The sequence below is a fragment of the Galeopterus variegatus genome, unplaced genomic scaffold (genome assembly GCF_000696425.1).
Source record: "Galeopterus variegatus unplaced genomic scaffold, G_variegatus-3.0.2 Scaffold1674, whole genome shotgun sequence".
In the NCBI taxonomy this organism is placed as follows: domain Eukaryota; kingdom Metazoa; phylum Chordata; class Mammalia; order Dermoptera; family Cynocephalidae; genus Galeopterus; species Galeopterus variegatus.
The window spans coordinates 94059-114291 of NW_007727785.1; the positions used below are offsets into that span (position 1 = coordinate 94059).

The 20233-nt window shown below is 34.5% G+C and overlaps 1 protein-coding gene across 1 annotated transcript in view; it reads right to left on the reverse strand.

The window, feature by feature from the left end:
* Positions 1-689: 689 nt before the first annotated feature.
* Positions 690-20233, reverse strand: part of PDE5A (phosphodiesterase 5A, cGMP-specific) — a 146242-nt gene continuing 126698 nt past the window's right edge. Inside the window, exons 16-21 of the mRNA XM_008578385.1 lie at positions 20062-20162; positions 19491-19568; positions 16982-17045; positions 11611-11685; positions 10774-10857; positions 690-2080 (exon numbers count right to left, since the gene is read on the reverse strand). Coding sequence (XP_008576607.1) covers positions 1943-2080; positions 10774-10857; positions 11611-11685; positions 16982-17045; positions 19491-19568; positions 20062-20162 — 540 coding nt within the window. The 3' untranslated portion in view covers positions 690-1942. The remainder of the gene's footprint in view (positions 2081-10773; positions 10858-11610; positions 11686-16981; positions 17046-19490; positions 19569-20061; positions 20163-20233) is intronic.

Genomic DNA, 20233 nt, shown 5'->3' on the forward strand with positions numbered 1-20233 from the left:
CAGTTTTTCTATACTAAGGAATTATGTACGCATGCATAGGTGTGTACCAGGATATAGATAAACCTATTATTTTAGTGACAGCCTGTGTAATTTATACACCATTGCCACCAAGAGGCATCCTTATAGATTTCATCTGAATGACATAAAAATAAAATAATATTCTGGAAATACAAGTATTATAATAATACATACAGCATTAAACAGTTGATACTTGCTAATTTAGCTTTTACCAATACAAAGTAATGGCAATACAATTCGTTTTGCTTTGTTCACCTGAATGTTAAGAATAAAGCCACATTATGTCAAAATATACGAGTATATACACACTCAGAATTTTAAAAACCTAACAAACATGTTGAATTTTAGGCAAAGTTTAGGTGAAAAAGGACATGAATGGAAAACAAGTTTTTAGTGAAAGGTCTTTGAGAATACTATATACCCAAGAGATTTTCTATCCAAATTAGTGATAGAAACTGAGATCAAACACCTTTTTTGGAGAAGGGTGTGTGTGCAAGTTAACAAATCAAACAAATCTCTGTCTTCCTACTCGCTCCAAACCTAAACCTTTCTGGATATTTGGAACAGATCTTCCTTTCCTAAACCAGTTGCTCAATTCATTATCTACTTCTCCAGTGCTGAATATTACAATGCCAATTACAGTGGTCTCAAATTCCAAGAAAATGTTAACTGTACTAAAAGCTATGGAAAGGAAATACCACCGACTAACAAGCTAAGGGCCAGTGTTTAGGGTACACACCCAAACTTTGGTGACTGTGGGTTGACCTGTCCTATAAACCAAAATATGGCAGTTTCTTAATTGCAATGCTGCTTATTCAGGCATAAGGTTTCTTACCTTATTGATCCCTCAAATTCATTTTTGACCCCAATATTGGGGATAGCCTTTTGCTGTTTATATAATTAAAACTTTTCTCTATACTTCACTTGACAGAGGAAAAAAAGATTCATTTTTTACTCTCCTATCTATAGTCATATCACACTTCAGGTAAATGGTCTAATTATCACTTTTTTCTCACTTTCCTGTTGAGATTTAAGCTGTTGACTTACAAACCGTGGTTGGTAAGGAGGTAAAAGATGAGAAAATTATTTTTAAAAGGAAGTTCAATATTCAAAACACTGACTCTGAAGGATCTATTCCAACAGAACATTTCTCTTTGCTCATAGATGTCCATGGACATTCTATTTCTGGATTACACTGACCTTTCCAACAAAATCAGTGACTGGATCTTCTAAGGTTTCCCTCGCTTTATATCAGATAGGTTAGATTGAAGTGATTTTATGGATAGCCTTTGGATAAATGTACTGCACTGAAATGAGAAAGTTCTCTCTTGCCTGTTCTCACAAAAACAGCAAATAAAATACTTGTAATGTTTTCTTTACAGTATTGCCTCATAGTATTTTCCATTTGTTTCAAAGTACCTTATCTTTTTAAGATGTTGTTGACAAATACACTTTTTCTCCTTAAAATCCACTCAGCCAATATTTTTTTTCTATCCTATGAAGGCTTCAAATGTCACAGATGATATTCAATTTGCTCCTATCCTACTTTTGAGAAAGGAAAGATTCCTCAAAGCATGGTAATTCAGAAAATACAAAACCAATTATTTAAAATCCCCAAGCAAAAAACAACCTCAGTGCAAGAATGCTACTTGTTCTCTGCAGTACACAAAATATCACAAACAGGGCTCTTATCAGTGTGCTAAGAGAGGGTGTTGATTGTATCAGTTCAGTGGCATAAAACAAATAAACAGAATTTGTAATAGTCCTCTAAAAACATCATGCTATTATGCTCTCAAAAGTTGTGCAAAAATAAAAATGCAGCAGTGGCAAAGTATACACCACATCTGTACAGTGTATAGCAAAACTACACATACTGCAGAATACACCATCTCGGCAAACTTCAGCTCTGCATGAAATAGGCCACTCAGTTCCGCTTGGCCTGGCTGCTTTCCCCATTAATCAACATCTTCTCCTGCTGTTCTGCAAGGGCCTGCCATTTTTGCCTGTTCTTTCTGCAGCCATCCAGCAAAGGGAAACAGTCCTCTGATACATGGGTCAAGGCCTAAGGAAAGAAAAACAAAGCAAATAACTAGAAGGAAGTCAGGAAATAAGCCCTCTCTCACAGGCCGGCCACAAAAGACCACATCCCACACTCATTTCATGAGCAGACCTGCTGTTGGGGTTTTCACAAGCTACATGAACACATAGATCATTTTACAAACAATTCTCCTTAAGTTATACAGATAAGGAGTACATGCTAAGAGACAGAGCAAACACACACATTACAAAATAACATCAATGAACTATGGAGACAGATCTGTGTGGAATCACTTTTCAGGGAAACAATACATTTTTAGGTGGGGCAGATGGCTCTCCCTAAGTATAACTCCATTAGGAGCTGCTTAGCTTTTGCATTTTTCTATAGAATGGTTATATACAATGTACTTAAACAGATTTTTATCACATTTTACATATTTTATCATATCTATTTTATATCTACTTATATATTACATACTTTATCATATCAATTTTTAAACAGATTTTTATGACAGATTAATTTATAATTCATTGTGGAATTGTTTACCAACTATATTGCCATAATATTTAGCTATAAAAATGCTCATTGCAGATTTCTTCATAATAGAGAAACATTGAAAATGACTTAAATACCTAACAACAGGGTTAGGCATATTGTGTTATTTTGTGGTCATTAAAAATGTCACACAGAAGCACATTTGACACTGAAAGAAAGATTATGATACATTATGGATTGCAAAAAGCAATTTTTGTTAAATGAAAAGAATATAAAAATTTCATAAAGATATACGGTTGACCCTTGAAAACATGGGTTTGAACTGCACTGGTCCACCTATAACTGGTTTTTTTTCAACATATTAAAATGTTTTTAAAATGTATTTTCTCTTCCTTATGATTTTCTTAATATTTTCTCTTCTCTAGCTTACTTCATTGTAAGAATACCATGTATAATACATATAACATACAAAATATGTGTTAATTGATTGTTAATGTTATTGTTAAGGCTTCTGGCCAACAGTAGGCTAGGAGTAAAAAGTTATACATGAATTTTCGACTGCACAGGAAGCCTTCATGTTGTTCACTGGTCAGCTGTACACTAATATTTTAATAGTAGTTATCTCTGGGTTGTGGGATTATAAGTGGTTTTATCTTCCTTTTTGCTTCTCAGTGTTCTCTAATTTTTCTATAATGAGAATATACTACTTCAGTAATAAATAACAGTAAAAATACATATCAATAAATATCACAGAGTTTTCAATAGCAGACTAAAATAAAATAAATCCTTACATATACATGAAATGTAGAAGTATAAAATCTATAATGTGTTCTGCTTACTATTTTGAGTTTATTTACAGAGATGGGGAAAAAATCAAAAGAGCCTTTACTATTTTCAACTGAAAAACTCTTAATCCAATCAATAAGAAAGGTATCTGTTATTGAAAGAATGAGATGTTCAAGGGTGTTTGAAATACTGCTCTGAACATACATCTGAGGAAGAACTTGTAAACACAGGAGTAAACAAGTAGAATGCTGAAAAGGATGGAGACAGTGGTGCAGGGGCATAACACCTGACTTTCTTTTTTCCTCTGTGTTCCTTTTGGTGTCTCTCCTGTCCTTTCCTCATCAGCCACAACTTCTTTATTAAATTCTTTTGGTGACTAGAACCCCAGATGAGGGATGAGAACTGGACTCTAGGTGCAGTTCTCCCACTAACTACCTATTTGAAGCAAATAGTCTATCTGCCTGAATGATGAACTTTACAAATTCAATTACTGAATCTGTGAAATGTATGGATTAGAAAATTTCTAGGGTTTTTTCCTGGTATGACATTTTATGATAACTCCTTAAATAGTTTCCTGTTTAAACTTTTAAAACCAACTACATTTATTTTCTGTACTTGGGTCATAAACATCTAAACTAGTAAATTGGATGTTTGAGGCAGAATCTATTTTAAAAAATAAACAGGTAAGCACCCCTGCTTGCCCACCAGACTGATGGCAGCAGCATGCCTGGTGACCTTGCTGCCCACAGGAGGCCTTTGCCCACCCAACTGACAGCAACAGTTCCCCCACCACTGCCACAGAAACTGGTGCCACACAGGTGTTTCACCACAGCCAGCGTCATAGCAACTGCTGCCACAAAGGCAGCTTGATACCATAGCAGCAGCCACCACTGCCTTATAGGTGGCCCACTGACCATGTGATGGCATCGACAGAAGGAGAGACACCGGTGAGGCCTGGGGAAAGAGGAGTGAACACACACCTGCAACTGAGTGGCACAACTGAAGGGGCAATTATACTGCCACACGTGGTAGCACACCTGGGGGTGAGACATATGTGTGCAATCACAAGACTGCCTTGAGCCAGGGACAGACACACGCAGGACCAATCGAGCGCACAGAAACCCAGGATACCCAAATAGAGTAAGGAAGAAAATTCCCAATAACCACTAACCCATCCCCCAATTGGGAGAAAAAAGGTCCCAGGAGGAGCCCCTGCCTGGAGGAAAGAGGAAAGAGAAAACCCACCCAGGTTCACCCATTCAAACTGAGGAGTGCCAATATACCAGAGTACACATATCAGGGTCACAGGACACTAGCTGGTGTGCCAAGAAGCTCACCCAGGGTCACCTACCCCAGCCAAAGAGTGACAGGGCACCCAGGTGTTTCTCCCAAGAACATGAGAGCTCACCCACAGTCTCAATGAACCTACATAGTGTCACTAACGTCTGCAAGGAATCACTAAGCACCCCAGTGAATAGGCCACAGAGGCACTCACGTGCAATTTCAACAATGAATATGGCTGAAGTACCCACATGGAGACTACATTACCACATCTACCTGGAACCAAAACTAAAACCCATACTCAACAACAAAAAAAGTCTATGGGAGGGGAAGTCTCTCTCCTCAAAGCCTACACCAGACTAATAGAAGCAGCAACTGATCTACGAGATGACCAAACATCAACATAGAGATACTAGAAATACAAAAAACAAAAACAAAAACAAAACCCCAAAACACAAAAAATAAATACGACACCATTAAGGGAATACAATAATTCTGGAGTACCACACCACATAGAGCAGGAAACCCTTGAAATTACTGAAAAGGAATTCCAAGTAACAATCTTTAAATAAACTCAGTGAGATACATGAAGACTCAGATAACACAATGAAATGAGAAAAAATATCCAGGGTCTGAAGGAAGACATTATAAAGAGATTAATACTTTAAAAAAGAATATAGCAGAACTTCTGGAGCTGAAGGATTTATTTGATAAAATAAAAAAGACAAGGAGTGTAAACAGTAGGCTAGAGCAAGCAGAAGAAATAATTTCTGACTTTGGGAAGACAGTCTTTTTGAAATAAAGGTGGACAAAAACAAAAACAAAAAACAAAGAATAACAAAAAATGAAAATCTAAGAGAGCTAGCAGACAACCTTAAGCACACAACATGTGAATCATGGGTGTTCCAGAGGGGAGGAGAAAGGAAAAGGAATTGAAAACATATTCAATAAAATAATAACAGAAAATTTCCTGGGTATAGGGAGAGACACACACCTTCAAATCCAGGAGGCTCAAAAATCTCCAAATAGATTCAGTTTAAAAAGGTCCTCTTTGAGAAACACTATAGTAAGACTGGCAAAGCTCAAAGATAAAGAGAGAATCTTAAAAACAGCAAGAAAAAGTGTCAAGTCACCCATAAGGGAGTCCCCATAAGGCTAACAGCAGACTTCTCAAGGGACTGAAGAGAATGCAATAATATATCCAAAATACTAAAAGAAAAAAAACTGCCTGCCAAGAAAACTATACCCAGCAAGGTTATCCTTCAGAAATGAGGGAGAAACACTGTATTTCCCAGAAACATAAACAAAATTATGGGAGTTCACCATCACACGACCAGCCCTATAAAAAGTCCTCATGGGAGTCCTGAATCTGAGATCCAAAACAACAATAATCACTACCAAGAATATACAAGAAAGAACAAAACACACTAGTAGGAAAAAAAATACAAATGAGAAAGAGAAATAAAACTATATCTTACCTCCTCAAGAAACCCAACAAACACCAAAGACATATGAATAAAAGGGAAAGAAAGACAAATAAAAGAAGAAAGACAAAAGGGAAGAAAGTAACAAAAGATATTTAAAACATCCAAACGAAAATTGATAAAATGCCAGGAGTAAGATAATACCTTTCAATAACAACCCTAAATGTAAATGGGTTAAATTCCCCACTCAAAAAACACAGATTGACTGACTGGATTAAACAGCTACACCCATCTATATGCTGTCTACAAGACTCACCTCAATTGTAAAGACACACACTAATAATAGTGAAAGGATGGAAAAAGATATGCCATGCAAATGAAAACCCAAAACAAACAAGAGTAGCTATTCTTATATCAGATAAAGTAGACTTTAAACCAAAAAACCATAGAGAAGACCATGATATAATGATAAAGGAATCTCCCAGCAAGAAGACATAACAATTACAAATATATATATGCACTCAACACTGGAGCACCCAGATATATAAAGCAAACATTATTAGACCTAAAGAGAAAGACACCCCAATATGATAACATTTGGGGACCTGAAGACCCATCTCTCAGTACTGGACAATCATCTAAGCAACAACACAACAGAGAAACACAGGATTTAAACTACGCTTTAGACCAACTGGACTTGGCAGATATCTACAGAACTTTTCATGCAACAACTTCACAATACACATTCTTCTCATCAGCACATGGAACATTCCCCTGGACAGACCACATATTAGGTCACAAATCAAGTCTCAACAAAATTTTAAAAATGCATATCATTTCAAGTATCTTTTCAGACCACACCAGATTAAAACAAGAAATCAGTAACAAGTGAAACTCTGCAAACTACACAAACACATGGAAATTAAACAACGTGCTCCTGAATGACCTATAGGTCAAAGAAAAAATTAAAGAGGGAATAAAGAAATTCCTTGAAACAAATGAAAATAAAGAACACCATATCAAAACCTGTGGGATACTGCAAAAGCGGTACTAAGAGAGAATTTTATTGCAATAAACGTTTACAACAAAAGAATAGAAAGATTTCAAATAACCTAATGCTACACTTCAAAGGACTAGAAAAATAAGGACATTCCAAACCTAAAATTAGTTTAGACAGAGAGAAATAATTAAGATCAGAGCAGAACTAAGTGAAATAGAGACCCAAAAAATGATTCAAAAGATCAATGAAATAAAAATTTGTTTCTTTGAGAAGATAAGCAAAGTAGACAAACCATTTAGCTAGGCTAACTACAATAACGTGCAAAATAAAAAAAAAAAGCAGAAATGAAAAAGGAGACATTACAATTGATTCCACAGAAATAAAAAAGATCATTAGAAACTATTATAAACAACTACATGCTGACAAATTTGAAAACCTGGAGAAATGGATAAATTTCTGCACACATACAAACTACCAAAACTGAACTGAGAAGAAACAGAAAACCTGAACAGACTAATAACAAGCAACAAGACAGAAGCAGTAAGCAGCAGTCTCCCAACAAAGAAAACCTCAGGACTAGATGGCTTTACTGCTGATTTATACCAAACCTTTAAAGAGGAATGAATACCAATTCTCTTCAAACTATTCCAAAAAATTGAAACAGAGGCCATTCTCCCAAACTCATTCTATGAGGCCAGCATCACCCTGATATGAAAACTGGACAGAGATACCAGAAAAAAAAGAAAACTAAAGAACAATATCTCTGCTGGACACAAACACAAAAATCCTCAACAAAATACTGGCAAATGGAATACAGCAAAACATCAAAAAAATTATACACCATGATGAAATGGGATTCATCCCAGGAATGCAAGGATGATTCAACATATGCAAGTCAATAAACCACATCAACAAAATCAAGGATAAAAACCATATGATTATCTCAGTAGACATAGAAAAATCATTAGACAAAATTCAACATCCCTTCATGATAAAGATTCTCAGAAAATTAGGTATAGAAGGAAGTATCTCAACACAATAAAAGCCATATATGACAAACCCACCGCCAATATCATCCTGAATGGAACACGAAGACAAGGATGCCCATTCTCACCATTCCTGTTTAACAAGTATTGGAAGTACTAGCCAGTGTAATCAAGCAAAAGAAAGAAATAAAGAGCAAACAGACTGGGAAAGACAAAGTCAAACTGTCCCTGTTTGCAGATGACATGTCCTATATATAGAAGAACATGAAGACTCTACAAAAAAACTCTTTGAACTGATAAATGATTTCAGTGAAGTTGCAGGATACAAAATCAACATGCAAAAATCAATAGCATTCTTATACTCCAAAAACAAAATAGCACAAAAAGAAATTAAGAAAGTGCATTTACAATAGTCACCAAAAAATAAAATACCTAGAAATCAATTTAACCAAGGAAGTGAAATATCTCTAGAATGAGAGCTACAAATCACTGCTGAAAGAAATTAGAGGACACAAAAAGATGGAAAGACATTCCATGCTCTTGAACTGGAAGAATTAAATTGTGAAAATGTCCATACTACCCAAAGTGGTCTACAGATTCAATGCAATCCCCACCTACATACCAATAACTTTTTTCACAGAAATTGAAAAAACGATCCTAACATTCACATGGAATAACAAAAGACCCTGAATAGTCAAAGCAATCCTCAGCCAAAAAAAAATTAAAGCTGGAGGCATAACACTACCTGACTTCAAATAATATTACAAAGCTGTAGTAACCAAAACAGCATGGTATTGGCATAAAAATAGACACCTGGAACAATGGAACAGAATAGAGAACCCAGAAATCAACCCACATACTTAAAGTCAGCTGATCTTTGATAAAAGCAACAAGAACATACATTGGGGAAAAGACTGGCTCTTTAAGAAATGGTGCTGGGAAAACTGGTCATCCATATGCAGAAGAATGAAATTACACCCATACCTCTCCCCATATACCAAAATGAACTCAAAATGTATTAAAGATGTAAATACAAAACCTAAAACTATAAATCTCCTAAAAGAAAATACAGGGGAAACACTTCAGGAAGTAGGACTGGGTAAAGACTTTATGAATAAGATCCCAAAATGACAAGCAATGAAAGAAAAAATAAACAAATCAGATTATATCAAACTAAAAAGGAAACAACACAGGGGAAAAAACAACCTACAAAATGGAGAAAACATTTTGCAAACTATGCATCTGACAAGCAGTTAATATCCAGAATATACAACAAATTCAAACAAGTTAACAGTAAGAAAACAAGTAACCTGAGTAAAAATTGGGCAAAGGAGGTGTATAGGTATTTCTCAAAGGGAAATACACAAATGGCCAACAGACACATGAAAAAATGCTCAACATCCCTAATCATCAGGGAAAGGCAAATCAAAAGCCTGTTGGGATATTATCTTACCCCAGTTAGACTGGCCATTATGAAAAAGACAGGGAATGACAAATGCTGGCAAGGATATAGAGAAAGGAGTACCCTCCTACACTGTAGATGTGACTGTAAATTAGTGCAGCCATTATGTAAAACAGTATGGAGTTTCCTCAAACAACTATAGCTAGAACTGCCATATGATCCAGCAATTCCACTGCTGGGTATATACCCAAGAGAATGGAAATCATAATGTTGAAGGGATACCTGTACTCCCATGTTTACTGCAGTTCTATTTACAATAGCCAAAAGCTGGAACCAACCTAAATGTCCATTGATGGATGACCAGATAAAAAAATGTGATATGTGTACATAATGGAATACTATTCTGCCATAAAAAAGAATAAAATTTTGCCATTTGCAGCAACATGGATGAACTGGGAGTTAAATGAAATAAGCCAGGCACAGAAAGAGAAATACCAAGTTTTCACTCATAAGTGGGAGTTAAAAAATAAACAAATACATTTAAGAAAAAAAAGAAAGATACAACAAGCATAATAATTTATTGAAATTTCAAAAGGAGGTAACAGAACTTCCCAGAGGTAGGAAGACGGGGCGTGGTTAGCAAGAAATTAAGAAAGGGCCACAAAAAATGATTACAATGTGTAATGTTCAACATACTAATTATCCTGATTTGAGCATCACATAATGCACACAGGTATTGATATTCAACATGGTACCCCACAGATATGCACAATCAGTTGTTAAAAAAAAAAAAAAAAGCCAAGCCAGCAGATGTATGAAAATGGGAGCCCATAATATTCTTCTAGTCACCTCCTTTTAATCCTTATAAAATTTTTCTTGACAATATTAAAGGCACATTATGACAGGGAGAAAAAGTTGAATAATTATTTTTACTTACTTAGGCTAAAATTTAGACTCAAATAAGAGCATGCTAATATAGAGTATGCACAGTATTCTTCCTGTAGGGTAGCATTGGCATATGATTCTTCTTAACATCTCCCAAATTAATTTGTTGGAACTTAGCTCATAGTAGGCACTCAATAGGTATTTACACATTGAATGAATTAAAGTTTTTGAAAAATAGTAAATATAAAATGTGTTCCTTGTTCAATGCAAACATCATGCTCATCAGTAAAACAAAAAATATTGATAATAATTTTATTTCTTGTTTCTTGATTTAGAATAAAAAAATAATGCCTAGTTTTAATTCTTCAGTTTACAAAAAAAGAACAACAAATTAGGTTTAGGTTTTAATTCATAACACAGTCTAAGTTTAGCAAGTAGAGTAGTTTTCATATAAATACCTCATATAGTTGCAAGCAGATGGCGTCTATGAACCCAACTTGCATACTTGGGATTTTGTTTTTCTTCTCCCTGTTCATTAGATCCTGAAAATACAGACACAGACACACACAGATCTGCATTTATTTAAAGAATGCAATGAAAGTTGGCTCTAAAAAGATGAGAGTGGGTTAGCTTAGGAAGATCAGGTAGCAATTGTGGCCGAGCTTCGTCCCCTATGCTCCCCATGAAGACCCTCTTGCTTCATTTCCTGGAAAAATTCATCCCAAAATACAGAGATGGTATGAGAAGAATCTTTTTCTTATATTGAGATCCATACTCTATGTAAAAAGTCCGTATGTATCAAAAATCTTTAGATTCTGTGTGGTCTTCAACACAGCAATTCTGGAAATCTATCCTAACAAGATAATGAAGAACGGCATGTAAAAGTTTAGCAACTAGATGTCATCACAGTGCTGTTTGTAATAGTGAACACTGGAAACATCACCACATCAAAGGAAATGGAAAATTATGGTTACATCTATTTCCTGTAATCATGACGGATAATATATAGAAGGGCATCTGTTAGAATGAAAAGTATCTTATGATATTTAAGTGTGAAAAGAAAATTATAAAAAAAGTGGTACAATATGATGACTGTAAGAGTCTTTTTTGTCCTCTTTCATTTGCTTTTTCTTTCTGTAAAGAACATGTATAATTCTTCTAATAAGAATAATTTTTAAAAATAAAATGAGAAATTGTGTTCCTAAGGAAAGATCCCATAGAAGCATAAAAAGGAGTCTATAATAAAAAATAAAAAGCATTTGAGTAATTCCTTCTAATATGGTCTCAACACTTACGGTGGGCTCTATGTTGAGTTCTTTTCTCTCTCTGTCTCCTTGATCAAAAAATTCAGTTGCTACAAGTTCTGCTATCTGAAATAAATAACAGACTGAGTTTTGTCACTGAAAGTCATCACTCTTTAAAACAAACTTTAAATGAAGGTAAGAAAATCTATCAAATCTGTAATTTTCAACATCAGTAAAATTAGTGTAAAGTCATAATGAATAATAGAAACTATATTTCAACAGGGCTAGTTTGTAATCTTCTGTAACTAAGTAAAAAAGGCAATATTTTATTTCAGCTTCACCAATTAGGAAAACCATAACCATCTGAATGCATAATCCATGAGATATTTAAGCACCTGTTAGTAACAGATACTGTGAAAAACATAGTATCAAACAGGCCCATATATTGCGCTTTTTAAATTTCTTTTAATCTACAGGCTCTCCTCTTTTCTCTTTTTAAAAATTTCCTTGCAATTTTTTGTTGCTGTTGATGATGAATAAACTGCATTGTTTGTCCTGCAAAGTTTCCCACAGTCTAGATTTTGTGGATTGCATTCTTGTAATGTTTAATATGTTTTTCTGTTCCCTTCAATTCCATATACTTGTAATGAGATCTAGAGGCTTAATTAGATTGAGATTCAATTTTTTTTTCCCCATGGTTACTTCATACACAGTGCTGTGTACTTCTATCAGTGGTTATATAATGCCTGGTTGCCTCTCTTTTGGTGATATCAGCAATCATTCATGATCTTTCCCTAGTGGATTAATTTCAGGGCTGCAAAAGAGTGACATTAAAAAGTAACATTCCTTTTTCCTTTATTAGTTGAAATACAATAAAGAGAGACTTCCCCACACCATTTAGTTATCCTAAAGTGTAATTCATATGAGAAAAGCAGGAGAAATGCTTGATTTTCCCCTGCTTTACCATTTTTAAAAATAACTTGGTTCTCATGCATTCACCAAAGGTGTTTTGTTTTTATTATTATTTTGAACTCTTGGACTTAAACATATCTAATGTATTTCAATCCCTATTGGTGCTCAAAGTGTTCAGTTTTGGCCAGTAGAAGCTTATGAAGTTTGCTCCTCTATCCTTTAGACCGTATTAGTCTGTGATAGCCTCCTCGCTTTCTGCTATAGAAAGCTCGCCTTGTACATTTCCTTCTCTAGAACTAGAATCAGCCATTTCTTCATGGAGGCTTCCTTTCTTTAAGTTGAGGTATTTAGAAATCTCAGTCTGAGCACTGGATTTGTTCATTACTACTGGGTTGATCACTATTTTTAAGCTCTTTCAGGGGACAGAACTAGGACACAACATAAGTTCACGCAATACTTCCAATTTAAACCCAGGGGTATAGGATTTCTGCATAACCTCATCTGTCTTAGATCTTTATCTTTCCACTCATGCTGAAAACCCTAGTTCTCAACAATACCAATATAATTTATTTGCTTTTATTCCACATCACTCACCATAGTGACAAATATTGATGCAAAGTGACCACTAATAATATGATTACTAAAACAAAAAAAATTTTTTTTGAAGTTCTTTTTGTTTTTAGGGTACATTCCACTGGAGATGAATGGTCAAATTACTGTTTTAATGTCACTTGGAATGAATTTGTCCTTCACAGTACGGTTTTACAACCCAAATCAGGTTTGTTTCATTTTACCTTTCAAGGTTTAGTGATCTTTTTTATTTATTCAATTTTATTTTATAACAAGGAATAACAAGGAAAATTATTAACATAGTTCCAAAGTTAAATCTACAAAACAAGTACACTCAAGGAACTCTTGCTTTTATTATATCTGTTCACTCGACCCTATTCTCTCCTTCCTCTGTAGGGAACCATTAACTTTTTTTGTGGTTGATCTTTGTTTTTTTAAAACTGTAAGCAAATATGTACATATATTCATATTTCACTCCTTCTTGAATAAATGGTAGCATATCATATACATTTTTCTTTACCTTGCTTTTTTTTCCCACTTAAAAATATCTCCTTGTAATCACTCCACAGTAGTATAGAGATAATCCTCATTTCTTTTTACACTTGCATAGAACTCATTGTGTAAAATGTACTGTAATTTATTCAGTCACTGATCAATACTGGGGTTATTTCCAGTCTTGCTATTACAAATAGCACTAAAATGAATACACTTACGTTAATATCTTTTTATATTCTTGCCAGTATATCTTTGGGATAAGATTCTTAGACGTAATGGTAAATACATATGTATATTTACATACTTCCAATGGGTATAATATTTTGCATTCCTTGTTGTCCCACAGCTTCCTCAACAGCATATGTTGTAAAATTTTTGCCAATCTGATTGTTGAGAAATGGTATCTCAGTGAATTTTTTTTAATGAAGTAGAATTTACAAATTGTGAATTCCATAAATTGTAAATATATAATTCGGTGTATTAACAAATGCATATAAACATATAATGTGCACCCCATCCAAGAAACAGAATATTTCCATTGCCCCCCGAAAGTGCCCTCATGCCCCTTCCTGGTCATTCTTTGTCCCTTTTCTCTTCCTCTTGCCACAGCCACAACCATTAAGTTATAAGTTCTCTCATCAAAGGTTAGTTTTGCCTGTTGTAGAAGTTCATATAAATGAAATCAGAATATGAATTGTCAGGGTAGTTTCAATTTGTAATTTTTCTTATGATCGAAGTTCTGAGAACCTTTTCAAATGGACAAAGGTCATTCATATTCTTTTTCTACCAACTTTCTGTTCAAATCTTTGGCCTATTTTTTTCCATAGGATTGTTGGGCTTTTTCTTCTCTATTTTTAGAAGTTCTTTATATATTAGAAATATTAACTATCTATCAGATATACGTTGCAAATATTTTTATCAGTTTCTCATTGTCTTTTACGTTGCTTATGGTACCTTTTGACGTGTAATTTTTTTTTTCTTTTTATGGAATCAAGTTTATCCGTTTTTCCTTTATTGTTTCTGTGTGTTGAGCTATAGTTAGGAAAGTTTTCTCACTCCTAGATTACAGAAAAGTCCACTCATGTTTTTAATCTAGTATTTGTATGGCTAAATTCTCTACATTGAACTCTATGCTTCATTTGGAATTTAAGTATGTTGAGTAGATCCAGTTTTGTCTTTTTTCCATCTCGTTACCCATTCATCCCAACATTATTTAGTAAAAGTCTATCTTTTCCGTGGTTAGTTGAAATACTATCTATATTATATACTAAATGTTCTATGTAATTCTAGATTTTCTACTGTGTTCCACTGGTCTGCCAACAGTACCAAACTATTTTAATTATAGAGACTTTATAGTGTTACTTCCATGTCTGGACCTCAACCTCACTACTCTACCTTTTCAAAATTACCTTAAGTATTTTTGTGCCCACCCAAATAAATTTTGAAATCAGTTTACCTAGTTTCAGACCAAAATTGATGTAATTTTTATTGTAATTGGATTAAATCTATAAATAAACGTAAGGAGGAAGAAATGATACCATAAAGGCCTGATGAGTTTTTCTGTCTAAGAGCACAGTGTCTATTTTTCTTTATCTCAGTTTAGTTTTGTGTAGTTATGTTTTTAGTTTTTCTCATATAAGTTTCTGGATTATTTTTCAGTTTACATGAAGGTTTTTTATTAATTTTATTTACTCTTTCCTTTCAGAAATAGGGTCTTCTCTTCCATTATATTTTTTAATTGGTTTGATTGTTTAGTTCTTCCATTCCTTATTTTGGGTTTTCCAGATATATAACACTTTTATCTACAAGTAGAGATAGTTTTAACTCTTTTCTAATTCTTAACTGCTTTCACCTGTCTAATTTCACTGGCAAATACCTCCAGTACAAAGTTTTTATTTTATTTATTTTTTAGAATAAGTTATTATTTTATTCTTTTAACGAAGTATTGCTTTAAAAAGTGAATGGATATTACATTTTGACAAATGTCATTGCTATATTTGTGAATATAATGATATGACTTTTTTTCTCCTTATTTCTATTAACATAATGGAAGGAAACTACTGTTTGTAATTTCAGTACTTCACATCATTCTGAATTCAGCTATAGGATCAAATATATTAAGAAAGAATAAGAATCCAAAGGGTGAATGGTGCTGCTTGTGGTGAGAGAGAAGAGTGGCCTTGGGACTTTAGAATCAACATCATAGTGGTGACAGTAGCAGTAGTACACATTTACTGTGAACCAAGCATTGTCATTTAACCCACAAAACAATCTTATGAGGTATATATCTCTATTTTATAGATGAGGAAATTGAGGTCCAAAGATGAAGTAACTTGCATGAGAATAAGAGCTAATAAGCAGTGGCATGATACTTGAACGCAAGTAGTCCATGTCCGATGCACACTCTTTTGATGATTACATTATACTCTTCCCCACTTTTGTAAGTCTCTCTCTTTGGTAGCTTCCAATATTTTTCCTTTTTTATTTTATTAAAACTTTTTTTCTTTTATTTACCCCCCACAAGACAACAACAACAACAACCAGGTAGAAGGGTTTGATTCAGAGGAAAGAAAAGATATATGAAAAGACAAATTCTTCCCTCTTTCATTCTCTTCCCTATTTGGAAATGGGCACATAGTACTATTTGTTATGGAGCAGAAAGGTATGTAATGATCATTTTTCCTGAGTGCTTATGGCACATCAGCTTTAGCACATAGAGTAAATTTTTGATCTAGTTTTCTCAGCATGTGTGTTTCATGAAATAAGCCTGTAGTTGCTAGGTTCCATGTCTATGCAGCCCAGAGCCTTGACCAATAGAGACCGTCAACAATCTTAGTGCATTACGGATTCAAAATGCAATTCCGAAAAACAAATATACAATATACGCATAGCTTTTCTGAGCCTTTATTGCCTGTGCAAAACGTTATGGCAGTTAGACAGGAGGATTTATTTCTAGCCTCTTAGCCATAGGCCTTGATTAGATTCTACCTGGCATCTAATATGAATATTCCCTAAAACTACGAGCCCCAGGAATGTTTAGGTTCTACTTGTTAATTCCTATTTAGTGCTGAAGTATAGCCTAATAGGCTAACCGTAAGAAAAATAATTTTGCTTTTTCTAATTTCCAAGATTATTAAAAGTACGTGCTAAAAAAAAAAAAATCTCAGAGTGAACCAGAAGTAGTACTGAAATTAAAACTTATCAATGGCTAGGTTTTTGCTGTGTTAATTTAGACATGCTCTTTCTGAATATATCCTACAAATGTTAAGTGCAAATGAATCTTCTAAAAAGGAAAGCTTTTTATGTCCAATTACCTGCTTTTAATACTACTTAAAAATTAGAAAAAAAAGTTCCATAAATACTTACTTCAGAAGCTACCTTTAAGAGTAAAGACTTCTTATTTCAACTTTTTGATTATTACTTTTATCGTCACTAAGCAACCTACCCGTTGTTGAATAGGCCAGGGTTTTGTAATTGCAGAAAGATCACAAGCTGTCATCAGCATTGCTCTGTTAAGGGAAAAAGAAATACCAAACTCCTATTTACTTTTATGTGAAAATATATCCTTAGTAAATAATTGCTGATAAAAAAGTATGGGAATGGCAGTTTGTAATGACTAAAGAAATAGAAACAGAATTCACATAGAAGCCTGACTAATCCAGGATAACAGAGTATCATTGTTTTGGTTACCCTGTGAATTATCAGAATTTGTCTTTAAACTGCCTCATTTAGCTCCTGACTGGCACAATGAAAAATTGTTAACCTTTAGGCAAAAACATGCCTGCTATGATTTTTTTCATCTTGGAATTCCATTCTCAGTGATAGTATGATGAAAGCACACTAGTAATAATAATTGATCATTAAAGGGTAACATTAGATATCCTACTTATAAAAGTCCTATATAAGAAATTATGGTGGGTCATCTTCATTCTGTCAACACATGTACTGATTTCTATGTGAAAAGCCTTTGAATAATTAAGCAGTATCTGCTAAAGATACTTTCTTTTTCTCTGGCAGATAAAGAGAGAAATGAGAGTATGGTGGCTTTCATTCTTTCCTTGTTAGAGAAGTGAAAACCATGCTGATTTTCATGGAGTCATGCTGGTTTTCATGATCTAGAGCTGAATACCACAACTATTATAAGAAAATAGCTGTATCTTTAATGTACTGTTTTCCCATGTCAGATCCAAACATCTGCCATATAATAATCCCTTTCATTTGTTTGAAGAAATAGGCAAAAAGGCCATTACTATAATATAGAAGCACTCAAGGTAAAGTATCATTTGTCTCTCTGGTGAAACCCAACCTAAAAGTATATTCTCCCTAACTATACAAGGCCATAAAAAAAAAAAAAATGGAATTCTCCTGCTATTCTATCTTTTACACCAACTCTCTTGCAAAAATGAGTATACCAGAGATATTTTAAATCACTGTTTGAACCCATTTTCAGGTCACAAATGAGATGAGTGGAGCAGTGAAAACTGGCACAGACTTGGAGTTCAGGTTGTACTTCCTTTTTGTTATTGAGAAAAATTGTTCACTAATCGCTGTAGCATGTCTATAATTTTCTAAGGCACTATTCTTAAAAACATGTTGGGACTAGTGAAGTCCATGAGACAAGTAGAACATGTCTGTATAGAACTAGTGAGACAAGTGAAGCATGACTGTATAGAACAGACAGACAGGCATTTATGTATTGTTTTCTTATAATCTGCATCTTTGTTCACATACTTTGTTTAAGTAATATTAATCTATTTAAAGAAATGTTGGGGGCCGGCCCGGTGGCGCACTGCGATAGTGCGCCGCTTGGGAAGCGCGGCGGCGCTCCTGCCGAGGGTTCGGATCCCACATACAGACCGGTTCCCACTCACTGGCTGAGCGAGGCGCGGGGGCAACACCGAGGGTTGCCATCCTGTTGCTGGTCCCGGTCCGGTACGGGGGCGACACTGAGTGTTGCGATCCGTTGCCGGACACGGAAAAAGACAAAAAAAAAAAAAAGAAATGTTGATTTCAAAATTGTATTGGCACTATCCCTAATGACTGCTATGTCTTTCTTTTCTTCATTACAGACTCTTTGTTTTTATTGATCCAGTTCTTTCCATGGCAAAGGTAACAGTAGTAATAGCAAAGAGATGATATCTACAGCTAGAAAAGGGAGGGAGAGGTGTACTGGTGATGAAAACAGAAATCTTTAAGTGCTCCAGTTCTGGTAGTGCTGCCATCTTGTTACCACAGTGCCATGGGCTGAATGTCCCCCCCCCCCAAACTTAGTCCTCATTGTGACAGTGTAAAGAAGGTGGGAAATCCTATTATGGTAATTGAAAGGTGGGCCTTGAAGAGGTGATTAGATTATAGGACCATGATGTAGTGAATGGATTAATAATGGTGGTCAGGAGCATGGTTCTGAGGACTTTAAAAGGAGAGTGAATGAGGAGGTTAGTCTCTCTCTCTCTGCTACACTATTTTCTGCCATGTGAGACCTCTGGGTCACTGCCGCCACCACCAAAACCCTCACTAGATGTGTTCCCTGGATTTTGGACTTCCCAGCATCTGGAAATGTAAGCAATACTTTTTGTTTTCTTTATAAATCATCCAGTTCCAGGTATTTATGTTATAAGCAACAGAAACAGACTAACACGTACAATCTTTAGGATACTATTTTCAGCTCCTCCAATCCAAGCAATTAGGAAAATGAACAAGGGAACAGTAGGGCCTTTTATTTTACTCTACAACATTTTAAAGTCCTCCTAGAACAAAAAAACAATTTATTCACTTGAATTTGCAAATGCATTTCTTTTCAAGTAAATATTCATATTCAGTCCTTTGTATAACACTCTGGAGAAGTCTGACAAGCCTCTAAGATCATCATGTTGTAATAAATAATTGCAATAAAAATTGATAGAAAATTAACTGTTTAGAAGAACTTCAGCTTTAAGGACAGTAACCCTACTTACAAAAATAACTCCTTTTGATGAGAATCTTCCAAATTGAATTGATTTTTTCTTATAAGTTCAAAAAATTCTCCACGCCTCCTTGAAAATAAAGAAAAATATTTGGTAGTTATGATGAGTCCATAGGATCTTATCCCTTTGGTTTACAAAGACACATGGAGTAAATTTTTTGTAAAAAAAATTTTTTCCCATCTTAGAACACAATATAAGAATCATCATTTAAAATCTTTAATACCTTATTTTCTCCCTTCTATCATTTGCTTTGGGCAAAACATTAAACCTCACTTAATTTTTAAGTACAGATTACAAATAATGGTAATTTCAATTCTTAAAATGAGACATAGCAGTGGATTAACTTCAGAAATAACTATGTATTCTGTAATTTTTAGCAGTAAGTAAGCCAAAGAAATAGATTTTTCTGGCTACCTTTAAGAAATTGTTCCATAGTATGATAAACAGCTTTGCCAGCTTATTTGTCCTTATAATACAAACATTTCTCAATGAGGATGTTAAAAGTGTGAAACGAGGCAAATACTTCCAAGACTGATTTCTGCAGGAATTTCTTAAAACTTACTTAATGTATAGTGCTAGGTCTGTAGCTAAAATAGCTTGCTTGATTATTTTCAACGTGGTCTTATATTCTTCAATGGAGAGGCCACTGAGAATCTGATTCCCCTTTATAAAAAAAGAAAACCATCATTAGCATTCCACTAGAGAAGCTGCTGACATGAATAAACTCTGAAAAC